Raw genomic sequence first — 16,594 nt, 5'->3', positions numbered from 1 at the left:
TTTTTCCTCCTAAAAAAATAAATGTGATGATAGGATAAATAAATTTCACCAAAATAGCATAAATTATATACTTGTCTTTTTAGAAAATTATTAAAGTTGAAAATGAAATTTATATTAAGTTAATATTAATTAATTTGTTCTACAAAAATAATAAATTTAAAAATTTAAAAATTAAATTAATTCAAATAAATCTATTATATTAAATGAATTTATAAATTATATAAATATTCGCAAGGTCATTTATTAACATTCTAAGAACAAATTATGAAAAACAAATGTGGCTATCCAAATATTACCAGATATCCTTATAAATTTATGTGAAGATGTCGGACTTCTAAAATTCTGGACACTGAACTTCCAGACATCTATAGATGTCGGACAACTACATTCCCGAAAAACAAACGGCCCCTCTGTATCTTTTTTTTCGTTGGTTAATCTCTGACATTCTTTTTGGGTGAGACTACTGATGACATTTCATTATTGATATAGTGTTACAGATTGAGTTAGTTCTTCATTTTACTCTTTTAAGTTTATTAGTTACTGCCAAAACGAGCATAACTTAGTGATAATTGGTTTATATCTTCAACCAAGAGGTTGTGAGTTGGATTCCTCACCTCACATTTTGTACTAGAAAAAAAAAGTTTGTTAGTTACTCATCCAATATCATAATTGACAACATTTGAGTGTGAGATAAGGATGGACCGACCGGACATGATCTCTGACTAATTTCTTATATCCATTCACAGTCTACTGATTTTACAAACCCCACATGTACAAAGACATTTTATTAAAGTACACAAGTACATGTACAATATGTAAAAGAAAAAGTAAATACGTTTATGAAGAAGTACAAAAACAACAACACTCAAACAAAACTAGAAACATATGCCAAAATAATTGTACACGAAATGTACCTTATCTTCATTTTTTTGGAAGGTTGAAACTTCTGAAATGCCGCCTTCTGTTTTTGTAGATCGAAGGCATTTTAAATGAAAAATGCAATGAGTAGGTAATGAAAAATTGCGAAAAATGTGATCTTACTCACATCATGTTGCTGCTCAATTACCTCCATGAGTGCCATTACTGGTCCTCGAGGTGTTTAAAAAAAATAAAAAAACTCACTTATAAATTAATGATTATTATAATTATCTCAATAAAGATCTTTATGTATTTTTCATCAACGTAAGAAGTAAAAGACCAATGTCTTTAATTAACCAACTTTTTTGTATAGAAAAGTTATTCTTGTAATTATTTTTACAAAATTAATCCGGCAGAAGAAGAAAAACAAAAAAATTAAAACAGAGAACTTTTCAAATAGTATTTTGTAAGTGGATCAAAATACCAAGTTTTTTAATGAATACAATTAAATAAACTGATCCTATAATATTGGAGTGGAATTAGGGTATGTTTGGATTTAGAAAATGTTAAAATCACTTTTGATACCGTCAAAATTACTCACCTTAGAATATATATATAACTTTTCTTTTTATAATATTCATATTTGACTAATAAATAAATTTGATTTTGGAAAAAATAAAAATCAATTTAAATTGATTTTAGGAGGAATAGTTGGTGGGTGATTTTAAGTTGGATTGATGGTCACACGATCAGAAAATTAAAATGTCAAAATTGCCCCTAAAAAATATTCCAACGTATTATCATCCAGTAATAACCTAACATCATTTTTTAAATTTAATTACAAAATAAATTAATAAAGTTAGATATTTATAAAACAATAAATAAATGAAATGCTACTAATTCAATATAATTAAATATATTTAGTTTTTATCATAGTAAATAGTTAAATAATTATTTAGTTATATTTCTCAAATATAATACGTTTCTACAAATTTTGGTATTTCTAAAATTACTTTTTAAACCAAACCTTAATACTTTAATGATTTTAAATATATGAAATTCACTTCAAACCAAACATAAACCAAGAGTAATTAAACATCATTAAAAAAAAAATCAATAGTAATTATTAGGTTAAAATACTCATTTAGTCCCTTACTTAAAGTTCATTTCGATCCTTATACTTTAAAAATGTTAATTTTAGTCTCTATATTTTTTAGAACGATTTATTTTAGTCCCTATCGTTAACTTACGGTTAAATAGATAATAATGGATAAATGACGTGGCAATCCAACACCCACTTCAAAAAACCATCGACCCACGAGTTCAAATCTCCGGCAATTTCACTCCGATCCCAAAGCAGCGTATCATTGACGACATCTACCTCCACAACGAGGACAACCCGCTCTTTGAGCCCACCCCCGGACACCACTTTGTTTTCCTTTCCATTTCAATTTGGTTTTCTTGAAGATTAAACACTCGGTGAGAATTAGAGCCCACCCCCGGCAATTTCACTGAATATGGGTTGTTATTTTGTTAATTTTACTAAATATTTTGTCATATTTACAACTACTCTTACCATCAAGTATCAAGTATGGTCATTGGGTTTTCGAATTAAGTGCATATCTAACATTCAATTTATCTCTCAACCTTTTTTATTTTTCTTCTCGTAATTGTAACGACGTTACGTGATTAGTTATTTAGGTCGTGCTTGATAATGATTTTATTTTAATTTTATATTTTTGAACTTTTACTTTTTTGAATTGACTATATAGGTTTCGTAATGATTTCATTTTTAATTTTATATTTTTGAATTTTTACTTTTTTGAATTGACTTTTGTTGGAATAATTGTTAAAGATAAATTCGAAAGCATATCTGTGGTGGAAAATTGATGTGATTTAGAGAAAAAAAAAAGACAATGTCGAAATTTTATTGAAATAATTTAGGTGTTTAGAAAATTTTATTCAAATAATCTTGTGCATTCAAAGATTTATTTTGGTTCTTAAATTTAAGAATATGTTTCTACCGATTCCAACAATCTCATACTTGGAGACAAAGTGACAACCTCGCCTTCTACCGCACCAACAGTGTTCCTCATCTTGGTAATCCTGTCAAGACTGAGTTTGTTAAGTCTTTTTGGATAACGTTGTTGAATTTTAAGTGAATTGTGATAGAATTTGTGTGCATGTTTTTTAGACTTAGTGAGAGTAAGTTTTGTGAATTTGAAAGTTGTTTTAATGAGTTAACTTTTAATGCTTACTTTGAGTTCATGCATATGAAGGGAGAATAACATTTTTAGTTCATGGCATGTGCAATTAGTTTGTTGTGTCGGATGAGTTAGAATTGGAAGTTTGTTTGAATAGAAGTGGTGAGTTAACTTGTGGAAGTATTTGTTAACATAAGTTTATTTGTTATTTATTTTTTCAGGTTCGTTCGATTTCTGTATCGAAAGCTTCTGAAAAGTTGATTATCTCTCGTGAATAATTTGATGATATGAGACATTTTCATATGTTTAGGTTTTTTATTTTGAGACTTCTTAGAATATGTTGTTTAATTTTTGTTTGTATGAACTTCTTGTACTTTTTGTAAAACTAAATTTTATTTAATATTATAAGTTTTATATGAAATTCAATCTATGACATTTAGGTTCATTGTTGAAAAAAAAGAACAGAAAAGAAAAGAAAATAATTAAAAAAAAACACCTTCGGAGACGAAAACGGAATTGGTCGCCGAAGGTGTCTTCGGCGACCAATTTCAAGTCGTCGCTGAAGATATCTTCTGCGACGACTACGTATTTGGTCGCTGAAGATATTTTCGACGACCAAATCTATTTTTGTCGCTGAATGGTACCTTCGGCTACGAAAAATAGAAATCGTCGCCGAAACCCTCTAGCGATAGGGAAACGACGACGATTTAGGCGACGACTCATTTTCGTCGCCAAAGACTTTCGAGGACGAAGTTTGACCTTTCAGCCACGAAAGTTGTCATCGCCGAAACTCTGAATTCTTGTAATGTTCTAATCTGTTCAGCCTTATTCAAGTTTCATCTGTGATTGATTCAAGACTGAGCAATCCTACGTGGTCTTATCTCCCATATACTAAAGACACAGCCACGTGCTCCCGTTCGATCTAAATGGTCCCTCATATTTCATTTCTCGGATCCGAATCCAACTATAAGATTTTCCTTCTAATGACTTAGCGTTCCCACCCAAGTCTATTGGCACCTTAGAAACTTCGTCGTTGACCTCAATACCCACTATGGTCTTCTCCCTTTATGCACTCCTTCGTTTACGCGACTTCATCAGCTCACCAAATCGTCTGACAACTAGGGCTCGAAAATAACAACCTATTGAACAACTCACTGAGTTATTCCCCTTTCTTTCCCTTTTCTTTACTTCCTAGCCGTTGTACTTGAACTGGTGGCAGATTTTATTCTTTTGTCTTGGTTGTCATTACTGCTGGTCCTTTTAAGTCTCGCCTTGAACGATCTACAGCTTTGTGCATCCTCTGTCTCTATGATCCCCTAGCAACCTCAAATTTAGGCACATAACTGAAGCTTCTTTGTAGCCCACTGCCACTACCTCAGATCCCCTCATAAGTTTCCAGCTACCCTCCGCAAACTCACTCTTGTAACCATCATCATCTATCTTCCCAACAGACAACAGATTCATTCTGAAACCTATAACATACTTGATAGCTCACAACACCAACTTTTTTCTTCTTCAGTCTTCAAATAGACATCCTCAATTCCTCTGACCTTGGAAACACTCTCATTCCTCATCCTCACCTCACCATGCTAACTAATGAAATATGTGAACCACTTTCTGTTTGAAGATAAATGTGCTGATGCTGCAGTGTCCACAACTCATTTTGATGATCAGTCTATTGAGTTGCTCTCAACACACACCAAAAACTCTTCTACTTCTTCTGCAACATTAGTAGAATCACCCTTTTGTTGATCCTCCATTAGCTTGATCTTGACCTCTTGATGTGTCCCTTCTTGTGATAGTTAAAACAAACCACTTCCCCACTGTTGCTGCTCCCACTTTGCCCCTACTCTGAGATACTAGTGTTGATTCCAGATTTTTCTCCCCAACAGAATTGGATGCAGAATTCTTCCCACTTCCTTTTATGTAAATCTCTTCAGCAATTGTAGCAGTCATAGATATCTGAAAATTTCATGACTCTTGTCCCCCAACGAATTCGACATTGTCGTCTTTATCGTCTCCTAACTGTCAAGCAAAGAGGACAACAATTTTATAGCCTTCATATCATCTGAAAATGTAATATGCATAGACTCCAGCTTGTTCATCAGATCAGTGACTTCATTTATGTGGGAGTTCACTAAGGTACCCTCCTCCACTTGGATGTTGAAGTATTTCGTGATGAGATACACCTTGCTATTGGCAAAAGGTTTTTAATACCCATTAGTCAAAGCCTTCATCAGTCTCATTGTTGTTTTCTGACTTGCCACGCTCATCGACAAACACAGCCTGATGATTGCTATTGTTTGTCATCCATCTTAGTCAATTCTTTATCTGTCATCCCAGTGGTTGATCATTCATTCACATTTTTGTGTATCTTCTTGAATGTAAGAAGATCCATCACTTGTATATTTCAAACCTCAAAGTTCTCCCCATAAAATCTCAACACAACATTCGCTCTGATACCAATTGTTGGAAAATTAGGCGCTCCAAACAATTTCCTCTTCCACAGTTATATCCAGTTAACAAAATCAATCACACAACACAAAGAGAATTATAGAAAAAACGATAAACGACACAACAGATTATGGGCTACATCTAGTCTTCCACTCAGATGCAGGTTCAACTAAAATGAGATTGAATACAAGCACTCAAATATATCTCCCCACATATATTCACCATCTAGTGGGTCACAACAAAAGTCCTCCAACTTTTAAGTATTATAACACACTATACTTAAGTACAGGAATGAAAAACTCACAATAGAATCAATATCGAGTTACCCCGAATACATTGATCTTGATTTTCCCCAACGTTGCTGCCAATACCCCGAGCCTCTGTCTCAAAATTGCCACAAAACTTCTCCTAAAACGGCTTAGAATGGCTCAAGAACCCTAAAACATGAATGTTGCATATTTATAAAGTCGATATAACGCCATGGAGCTATGGACGGAACCCGTCTGCGCTCACCATCGCGACAGCGCCGCGGCACCACCTCCTCAGACATCTTGGTTTACAGCTCTGCTTCTTCATCTATTTTCATCCCGGCTTCGTCTCAACTCGATTCTGATTGTTCCGACGTTGATTTGACTCCAACAATGACAAGATTACCCCTTACTATTACGAAGTTAAATATTTTTCAAAAGAAATAGTTTGTTCCTTAGTTGTTGTCCTCACTATTATTAAATGTTTGATAACTAAGAAAAAAATATATAAAAACAAATACATTTTTATAAAAATTAATGAGTTGTCATTTTTTCATTAAGAGTGACGATGATTTGATCCTTACTAAAGAGTAAGTATTTCATCGAATGGTACATGGACCTGAAAACAAGTTTAAAAAAATCAACCATTATCAACGCGCAAAGACCAATTTTTGTGGACCGCTCACTAGGAGGATAGTGTTGTATCATGCATGTGTAGTTAATTATTTAATTCAATCAGGTTGATGTTGGGAAATGGAGCCAAAATAATAAAATGAGAGAATTAACTTGTCGGGCTCAAAAAAGAAATGAAACAAAAAGCTCAAATCTAATATATTAATTGATAAAATTTGGTTCCTCGCTAGTAAAGAATAAATTTATTCTCACCATCATTAAATATTTGACTACTCAGAGAGAAATATAAAAACAAAAATTTATTTTATAATATAATGAATTGTCAAATAATATGTTAAATTTTATCCCATACTAATTTATTTCTTTCAGGATAACCGACCGTGGCTTCATTTTAACATAAAAAAAGAGAGATTTATTGAAAAAGAGGCAAAAAAAAAATTGTGTGGCTTGTGATAGTCTTCGGATAGAAGAAAATAATATAAAATTAGTAAATATTCAATTCACCGAGATGTCACATCAGTATTATCAAATTGGATTTTATAAACATTTTAAAACTATTTTCTATTTTATATAAGTCAATTTTCTAAATTTAAAAATCAAATTAAAATCTATCTTCATGACTAAGAGGCACCTATCATCGGTTATCAAATAGTGCCTAACTCGAAACACACTCTCTTCAAAACATCAGTTAATAACAGAGGATTATTAGGTGATTAATAGTTTTTAATTAAAAAAATATTTTCAGATTTTTCTTTTTAACAAACTCTCACTTTATTCACCCACAGATACCTTTATCCCTAAGCTTCTTCTCTTCTCCACTATATATGTGACAACCGTTGGGCCATCATCGAAGGGATTCATGTGTAGTTTGAGGGCAAAGAGAGAAAAATCAGAGATTATTAGTACACTCATGGAGGTTAAAATCTTGTCCACACAAACCATTAACCCAGCCCCCTTCTCCATTCCCCTGCATCATCACAACACCTTCCCCATCTCGCTTCTCGACAAGCTCTCTCCTCAAGTTTACACTCCCATCGTCTTCTTCTAGACAAGCTCTCTCCTCAAGTTTACACTCCCATCGTCTTCTTCTACTCTTTTAATCATGTTGATATCGATGTCGATGTCGATGCTAATGACCGTTTCTTCGACAATATCGTCATTTCCTTAAAGCTCTCCCTTGTGGAAACTTTGGGCCACTTCTACGTTCTGGCCGGTAGAATCAACGAGAACGTCATCCACTGCTTTGATGATAATGACGACGTTCACGGTGCTCTTTTTTTGCAGGTGATAATGGCATACCTTAAATTACCTTGTAACTATTTTTTTAAAAAAATAAGAACTCAAAGTTGGAAGATAATATCTCACACAACGTATGAGATAATTCTTTGCTATAACAAATTATTGGAGAAGGCTATAGAGTAGTTTTCATAGTGTTAAGTATTTTAATAATGTACGTATTGATTATTAGGGAGCATTATTTATTAGGTCGTTGTAATTCAATAATTTGTTTTTGGATAAAATACATTTTTAGTCCCTTAAGTAGGTTTCTATTTATTCCCTATGGTTTAAAAAGTGATAGTTTGAGTTAAACTTATGAGTTATATATTTATTATTGAGTAGTCAATGTCTATTATAAACATATATAGGTTCCTTCGAGCTTTTGGGCTCTGACACCATATCAATATTCATGGGTTCCATCTCAAAATCAATTAGTAAGGAGAGGAGTAGCCCATGTCTATTATAAACCTATGTTAGGTTCCCTCTCTTTTTAATGTGGGATGTGAGATACTTAACACGAATAACCTTTAGACTAAGATGGTACCCAGGACACATCCTCCTTCTGGATCCAAATGGCAAAAGCTCAGAATCTTAGCCTTTCACGTCGATGCTCTTTCCCATGAACCTTTCTGGGTTCAATTCATTTGGATTCTCCCATACTGAAGGGTCTCTCCCAATTGTCCATGCATTCACAAGCACTCTAGTGTTGGGATAAACACTTAGTTTGATAGACCAATTATATCCTCTAGTGCAAACCTAATAGAAAATAACAAGTAAAAATAATTATTCAAACAAGCACGAGACATAAACAATGTGGAAAAATTTCCTCAAGACAAGGAGTAAAAAACCACGGATCGAAATCAAAATCTCCACTCTAATCAATAATGGGCTACACCAAGTTCTTCCTAACAACAACTAAAGGCATACAATAATAGATATCTCGAGATAATTAATCTCGAAAAACACAAGAATAAATCGGAGTAGAAAATTAGAAAGATGATCTCACTTAAAAGTGGCATCCAACTCCCATTATATCTAACCGTAGGCAGCTTCAAAAGAAATCTCCACCGTCCACATTGAAAACCCTTGTGTTGTGAACATGCTATCAAAATTTCACATCGATTGGACCACGGATCGACCTCAGTCGTGCTGAAAATGCTTCTGTATGGAACAATTTCTTTTCTCATTTCTCTCTCCTCTCTGTCTCATTATGTGTGCAGTCCTTTTCCCCTCTCTCACCAAGTTTGGCTATGCCTAGCCTACAATTTGGCAATCATCTCACACATTCTAGGCCCCAACATTGGAGCATCAAGTTTTTATTTTACATTTGAGTCCGAGTTTTGGCACATAATCTTGAAGAGAAACACGGAAGAGCATAAAGTTTGGTGAAGTGAACTTGATGTTCCATTTTATTGGGAGTCATGGCCTCGAGAGGAAAGAGAGGGGAAAGAAGAGGAAGAGAGAGGAAGAGGAAATAAAAATGTCATATAATTTAAAATTTATATAAAAACAATAAATATACAACCTACCAATACCACGACAACATTCAATTTTAACTCTAGGAATATTTTAGAACTATTTTTCAAAGATGATAGACCAAACTGTCATTTTTTGAAATGGGATCAAGTAGAAACCTATCTTCAAACTGAAGGACTAAAAATGTATTTTTATCCTTTTTCTTTCAATTAGCCAAAATTTATCATAGAGATTCACCTTCCTAAAAATTCCTATAGCCTTCTCATTTCTTTAAGTAGGAAGTATTCAAAAAATCCGATGATAGGAAAAATCGATCAACATTATCCAATCCAATCCAACTCATATAGTTGAGATTGGGCTATAAATTTTTTTTGGTTGAGTTGGATTCAAATAAATGAAAATTCGGGTTGATTCAAGGTTCACTTAAAATACGTTTGGATTGAATCGAAACCGATCCTAATTTCTTATTAATTTTAAAACCTTTTCTTTTACTCACCATAAACAATTATATATAGTGATATTTTTTTAAATTTTATTTCATTTAATAGTTGTTTATGAATTACGGATCTCCATTATTTTTTTCTTTTGAGTATGCTGTATAAGTTTCCGTCCTCAAGAAAAATAGTAGGTACCAAATGTTCATGTTGACATCTATTTCCATGTTAACAATATATAACAAAGGTTTAGGATATTATCATTTTCTTTTTTTTATTCTTTTGAGTATGCTGTATAAGTTTCCGTCCTCAAGAAAAATAGTAGGTACCAAATGTTCATGTTGACATCTATTTCCATGTTAACAATATATAACAAAGGTTTAGGATATTATCATTTTCTTTTTTTTATATATATAACACTTTGAATAAGTGACTGAATAACTCGAGCCAATTAAACACAAATATTTTATGAGTTGGGTTGAATTTATTATTTAATAAGACTTATTTTCGTGGAACAAAAATTTACCGGTCAGACCTATCCAACCTAGACCAAAACTCCTACCCTCAAGTATAAGTTTTTCTCCCATTCTTACTTATAACGTTTTAATAGGCGTCCGTTAATATCGCCATGGATAAGTTTCTGAAACAGCCAAACCTCGGGATTCTCGGCCAGCTCATTCCCTTCCCTTATGTGGTGTCGAATCCGACGGTACAGATCGCAGTTCAGGTTAGCAGGTTTGCCGACGGCCGGGGAATCGCCATCGGGGTGTCGTTGCTGCATAGTTTAATTGACGGCACCACCATGAGCTCGTTCATCAAATCGTGGGCATCATCTTGTAGAGGAATTACAACGGCAGAGAAGGCCGTATGCGGCGATTACGGCTGGGTTTCCTCGTTGTTCCCGCACAGAGAAATTCCTGATCGGTACGCTTTATTTTCCCGAGAATCGCCGGGTTTGTTGTCTCCGGGAGAGACGAGTATTACTCGACGATTTGTTTTTGACGCCATGGCAATATTGAAGCTTAAAGCTCAAGCTAAATCTGATTCTGTGTCCAACCCTACTTGCGTGGAAGTGCTTCATTTGGAAATACGCCATGAAAGTAGCTCCACTTAAACGCACAGGTGACTCTTAAATTTCAATAATAAATAATAATAATTAATTGTTGATTAACTAAAATATATATATAAATACCTTTTATTTTTGGAGTTCACGTGGGAAAATATTATGTTAAGGATCCAAATGACCAAACTAATTACTCACTCTGGAGTTATTTGAAATGGAATTCCATGAATATTGATAGATTTCAACGTTCGATCGGTTTAGTCAAGACATATATATATCTTAACTAGTTAAGATTTAAAAACTCCTTGTTTTTACAAGAACTTGATCCGAACAATACGGAGATAAATGGAGGCCTTAAGTGGGTGGAAATTTTTACATCACCTGTATATGTGAGATGGAAAACATGATCCTCCTTCCCCATCCCACCACATATAATTTTTTTTTCTTTATATATATTTACTCTAGACTTATTATGATATATTTACATTTTAATATTTGGATAATGAAATAGAGATGAAATATACAGTTTTTATTAGGTGAATAATTGTCATATCTGCGAATTCACTACGACATTTGTGAGAATGAGAATTGAAATTGGGGAAGAAACTGCAGGGAAAAAAAGACCAATCCATGTCATTCTTTTTTTCTTTTTTTTGGTTCAAAATTTAAAGGCGCAATAAACATTTCTACTCGATAATTAATCTCTTTAGAATTAAGAACAATATTTGCAACACTAATCAATTTATGTAAACAGTAACACTTTCATTGTTATAAATCTCTACTAACAAATATTTTTTCCTTTAATAAATGTATGGATCTCCTCGAACAGTTCATCATAGGAAGGGATCAGTCCTAGTTCACTTTGTGAACATGCGAAGAAGAATAGAGCCGTCACTACCAGAAGCTTCGGTTGGCAACATTATATGGAGAGCATGTTCTTATTACGAACCACCAAACACAGATGACACAAACCTAGAGGATTTTGAACACACGCTACGACAAACCTTGTCGAAAATCGACAACGATTTCATCAGGAAGATGATCGGAGACGACGGTTACGAGATCATTGAGAATTTGTTAAAGCAACTGCATGAAAATTACAGCAAGGGCTCGGAAACTTATTTTTTCACAAGCTGGCGTAACATGGGTTCGAAGGAGGTGGATTTCGGGTGGGGGAAACCGATATGGATTGGTAGCGGAGGGAAGGGATTGGACTGTGGGGTGAAGAACTTTGTTATCTTGATGGAAACGGTGAGAGGGAATGGAATAGAAGCATGGATTATGTTGGAGGAAGAAAAAATGAAGCTGTTGGAATCTGACTCTGAGTTTCTTCAGTTTGCTTCTCCTAATCCAAGCATCATCTTGGCTTCAAATCTAGGTGACTGATTTTCAAGGGGTTGAAAAGAAAATGGTTCGTGAGAATAATAAAGGTGCACTAAATTGTATTCCTTTGACTGTTTTGAGATATATGTTGAGTAGCAAATTTAGAAAGTTTTAAATCTCAATCTAAAAACTTGTCTGCCTTAGAGTTACCAAAATTGTTAGAATTCTTATTATATAATAATATTGATTATTTATTAACATTTTTGTTATAAAATTTGTTAGAATTATTATTTTACAATATTATATAATTTTTATATATTATATCTTATCCCTTGTATTTTTTTAAAAAAAGTTAATGAATTTATAACATAAAATAAGTATATTTACCAAAAAAAAAAATTTTTTATCTATTTTCATGTGATTCTGCGTTTTAAAGTTTTAAATTCAAAATCTGCAAACATTACAAACATAAAAATGTCACCTACTACAAAATTTGGTTTTAAGGATGGGCTATGCCCGTCATTAAAGAGAAATGATGTCGGGGCGTCCAACATCATTTCGTGTGTTATGGTAGGTTTTTATAATGGATAGATTTTAATGACAGGCAATGCCTGTCATTGTGGTTGAGAACTCCTTGGCGTCGAGAAGGTCTCTTGGTCGGCACCAATCAGTGCTCGGTACCAACTCCAGGTCGGTCAGGTCGGTCATGGTTAACCCGGGCCGTCAGGTTCGGACTTACCTGGTTCGCGCGTCTGAACTTCCGACTTGATCTTCCCTTCTGTCGCTTGGTCCATTCTTCTTTTATCTTGCCATAACAACATTTATTTATATTTTCTTTAAGGTTGAAAATTCATTGCCATAACAACATTTATTTATATTTTCTTTAAGGTTGAAAATTCAAACATACGCACTAAAAAGAAATTGGGGAAGGTGTATATATATATATTTTAAACTTGGTTTTGAGGTTGATATACTATTTTAAAAGTCCCATAGGGCTATATCTACCCATATCCCTAAGTTTTTTCTCTCTCTCTATATATATAACAACGTTGGGCCATCATTGGTGCGTAGTTTCAGGGCAAAGAGAGAAAAATTAGAGATTATTAGTACACCCATGGAGGTTAAAATCTTGTCCACACAAACCATCAAGCCAGCCCCCTCCTCCATTCCCCTGCATCATCCCAACACCTTCTCGACCAGCTCTCCCCTCAAGTTTGCACTTCCATCGTCTTCTTCTACTCTCTTAACAATGTTGATGTCGATGTCGATGCTAATGACCGTTTCTTCAGCGAAATCGCCATTTCCTTGAAGCTCTCCCTATCGGAAACTCTGGGCCGTTTCTACGTTCTGGCTGGCAGAATCAACGGTAACGTCATCCACTAGCGTTCACAGTGCTTTTTTTTTGCAGGTGACAATGACATAATTTAAACTTTACCTTCTTACAAATTTTTGAAAAAGAGAGAAAGCTCAAAGTTGGAAGATTATGTCTCGCAAAACGTATAAGACAACTTTTTGTTATAAGAAATGATCCGTAGAGGTTGCCAAAAAGTAGTTTTATATGCTTAAGTTTTTCAATTTTGTATCTATTAATTATTAGGGAGCATTTATTTATAATGCGGCATGATTCAATAATTTCTTTTCTCTCTAAAAAAAATTCAATAATTTTGTTGAGTTAGCCAACATTTACTATACATATGCGTCTTCATGAAAATTCCTGCAGTATTTTCTCGTTTCTATGAGGCAGAGTGTTCAAAAAATTTGATGACTCGAAAAGATCGGGCTATAAATTTCTTTTCGTTGGGTTGGGTTCGGACAAATAAAAATTTTATGAGTTCTTGATTCAAGAGTTCGCCTAAAATACATTTTGAACCGAACCAAAGAATTTATTATTAATTTTAAAACTATTTCTTTTTACTCACTATAAAAATTATATATAGTTACATTTATTTTCATTTTATTTCATCTGATAAGTCTTTTAAGGATTATTTATTCTACAACCATTTTTAAAAATAATTTCTTTAAATTTTTGAAGTGTACTTTTTCTCCTTATAAAAAAATCGACTTTACTAATCTTGACTCAATGTTAGACCATATATAAAAAGGGTAAGATATTATCATTTTCTCTTTTTATTATACAAATATATACAATAACTCGAATCAATCCAACTCAAATATTTTATGATTGGATTGGATTTGGCTTATTATATAATCAAAATTGTTTGGATGGAATAAAATTTATAACTTTTGAAAAATTAAGTTGGGTCTAAAAAACACCCGACCTAACCCAATCCAGGCCATCAACTTCTACTTTGAAGTATAAGTTTTTCTCCCTTACTTTTTTAATAGGCGGCGGTTAATATCACCATGGATGAGTTTCTGAAACAGCCAAACCTCGAGATTCTCGGCCAGCTCATTCCCTTCCATTACGTTGGAATCCGACGGTACAGATCGCAGTGCAGGTTAGCAGGTTTGCCGGCGGTGGCGGAATCACCATCAGCGTGTCGTTGCTGCATAGTGTAATTGACGGCGCCACCATGAGCTCGTTCATCAAATCGTGGGCAGCATCTTGTAGAGGAGTTACAACGACGGATAAGGTCGTATGCGACAATAATTACGACTGGGTTTTCTCGTTGTTCCCGCACAGAGAAATTCCTGATCTCGATACATTTTATTTTACCAAGAAACGCGGAGTTTGATGTCTCCGGGAGAGAGAAGTTGTACTCGGCGATTTGTTTTTGACGCCATGGCAATATAGAAGCTTAAAGCTCAAGCTAAATCTGATTCTGTGTCCAACCCTACCAGTGTGGAAGTAGTTACGTGCTTCATTCGGAAATACGCCATGAAAGTGGCTCCATGTAATTATTAATTATTGATTAATTAATATATATAAATATTATGTTCTGGGCAGGGAATCGAACTCTTTGTTAAGGGATATATGCCAATTAGCGTAGAGTTATACTCGCTTTGACTATTTTATTTTTTAGTTCTATGGGTAAAAAAATACTATATTTACTGATGAGGAGGGAGCCTCTAATATGTTTTTATAATGAATTAAAACTAACATTTGCCCACATGAGTTGAGCCCAGCGATAATTAATACTTGTCTCTAGTCAAAATGTTGATCATATGATTTTTTATTTTTTATTTTTCAAATTCAAAGGCAATATAACCTTCCTACTCATGGATAATCTATTTAGAATTAAGAACAATATTTGAAACACTAATTAATTTAGGTAAACAATGGTTAGATATCCATAAATAAATTAAATTTACTTGGAGTTTAAACTTTTAAATTGAGTGGTGGTTTATTCATTCTTAAGTAATCCTTTCATTTTTTTTTCCTATAAATCTCTGCTAACAAATATTTTTTTCATCAATAAATATAATAACAAGTAGGACGACATAAATCATCAGACAACATGGATCTTCTCGAGCTTCCCAAAGAGCAAAATTTTGTTGATTGTAAAAAGGGGTCGGTTCTAATTCACGTTGTGAACCTGCGAAGAAGAATAGAGCCACCATTATCAGAAGCCTCTGTTGGCAACATTATCTGGAAAGCATGTTCTTATTACGAACCGTCAAACACAAACGACACAAACCTAGAGGATTTGGAACACAAGCTAAGACAATCATTGTCAAAAATCGACAACGATTTTGTCAGGAAGATGACCGGAGACGACGGTTTTGAGATCGTTATGAATTTGTTAACGCAACTGCATGAGAATTACAGCGAGGGCTCGGAAACTTATTTTTTCACAAGCTGGCGTAACATGGGTTTGAAGGAGGTGGATTTCGGGTGGGGGAAACCGATATGGATCGGCAGCGGAGGAAAGGGTTTGGACTGTGGGATGAAGAATTTTGTTATCTTGATGGAAACAGTGAGAGGGAATGGAATAGAAGCATGGATTGTTTTGGAGGAACAAAAAATGAAGTTGTTAGAATCTGACTTTGAGTTTCTTGAGTTTGCTTCTCCTAATCCAAGCATCATTGGTGACTGACTTTTTTCAAGGGGTGAAAGGAAAATGGTTTGTGAGAATAATCTTTTCATTCTATATATTTTGTATCGATTTAGTTCCAAGGATTTAATCCTAATACATTAAAATAAATTAGATTTAGTTCTAAGGATTTAATCCTAATACATTAAAATAAATTAGGTTAGATTTAACGCAATTGGAATAAACGAGGTCTGGGCCATGTGTTTGGGAATGGAAAACGTAGGGCACGTTTGGTAACATTTCATTTATTGTTTTAAGCATTCTGCAACTCATTTGTTTCTTGTTTCTCCTTTATTTTTAGAACATTTGTATATAAATTTTGGAAACAACGAAAACAAGTTTTCTCTTGTTTCTATTTCTAATTTGTTTCAAAACATAAATAAAAAGATTGTCGTTTTATGGTACTTGAATTCATAGACGTTGGAGCCATGCAATTCATTGTTCTTCATTAAATTTTTAATGAAACAGAAATGACTATCTTAGGCCATCGATTCATCCTCCATGCTCTGCTTTTAAAATCTCTCTGTTTTCCCTTTTTCTTTCAGCGGATTTCTGGGTTTTTGTATCACCTCGCCTCTAGCACAAATCCTATACCAAATTCAAATTCTTCTGTAAACATTCATCACAC

The 16,594-nt window shown here is 33.8% G+C and overlaps 1 protein-coding gene across 1 annotated transcript in view; it reads left to right on the top strand.

Moving 5' to 3' along the window:
• LOC148211209 (akuammiline synthase 2-like) overlaps positions 1–12,121 on the top strand; it is a 29,651-nt gene extending 17,530 nt beyond the window's left edge. Inside the window, exons 7-9 of the mRNA XM_088123921.1 lie at positions 7,446–7,681; positions 10,196–10,685; positions 11,478–12,121. Coding sequence (XP_087980047.1) covers positions 7,446–7,681; positions 10,196–10,685; positions 11,478–12,034 — 1,283 coding nt within the window. The 3' untranslated portion in view covers positions 12,035–12,121. The remainder of the gene's footprint in view (positions 1–7,445; positions 7,682–10,195; positions 10,686–11,477) is intronic.
• Positions 12,122–16,594: the final 4,473 nt, after the last annotated feature.

Source organism: Momordica charantia, assembly GCF_013281855.1.
Source record: "Momordica charantia cultivar OHB3-1 chromosome 5 unlocalized genomic scaffold, Mcharantia_2.0 BLBB01000005.1, whole genome shotgun sequence".
Classification (NCBI taxonomy): Eukaryota; Viridiplantae; Streptophyta; class Magnoliopsida; order Cucurbitales; family Cucurbitaceae; genus Momordica; species Momordica charantia.
Note: the sequence above shows the minus strand (reverse complement) of the source record. Positions and strands in the feature narration are given on the sequence as shown.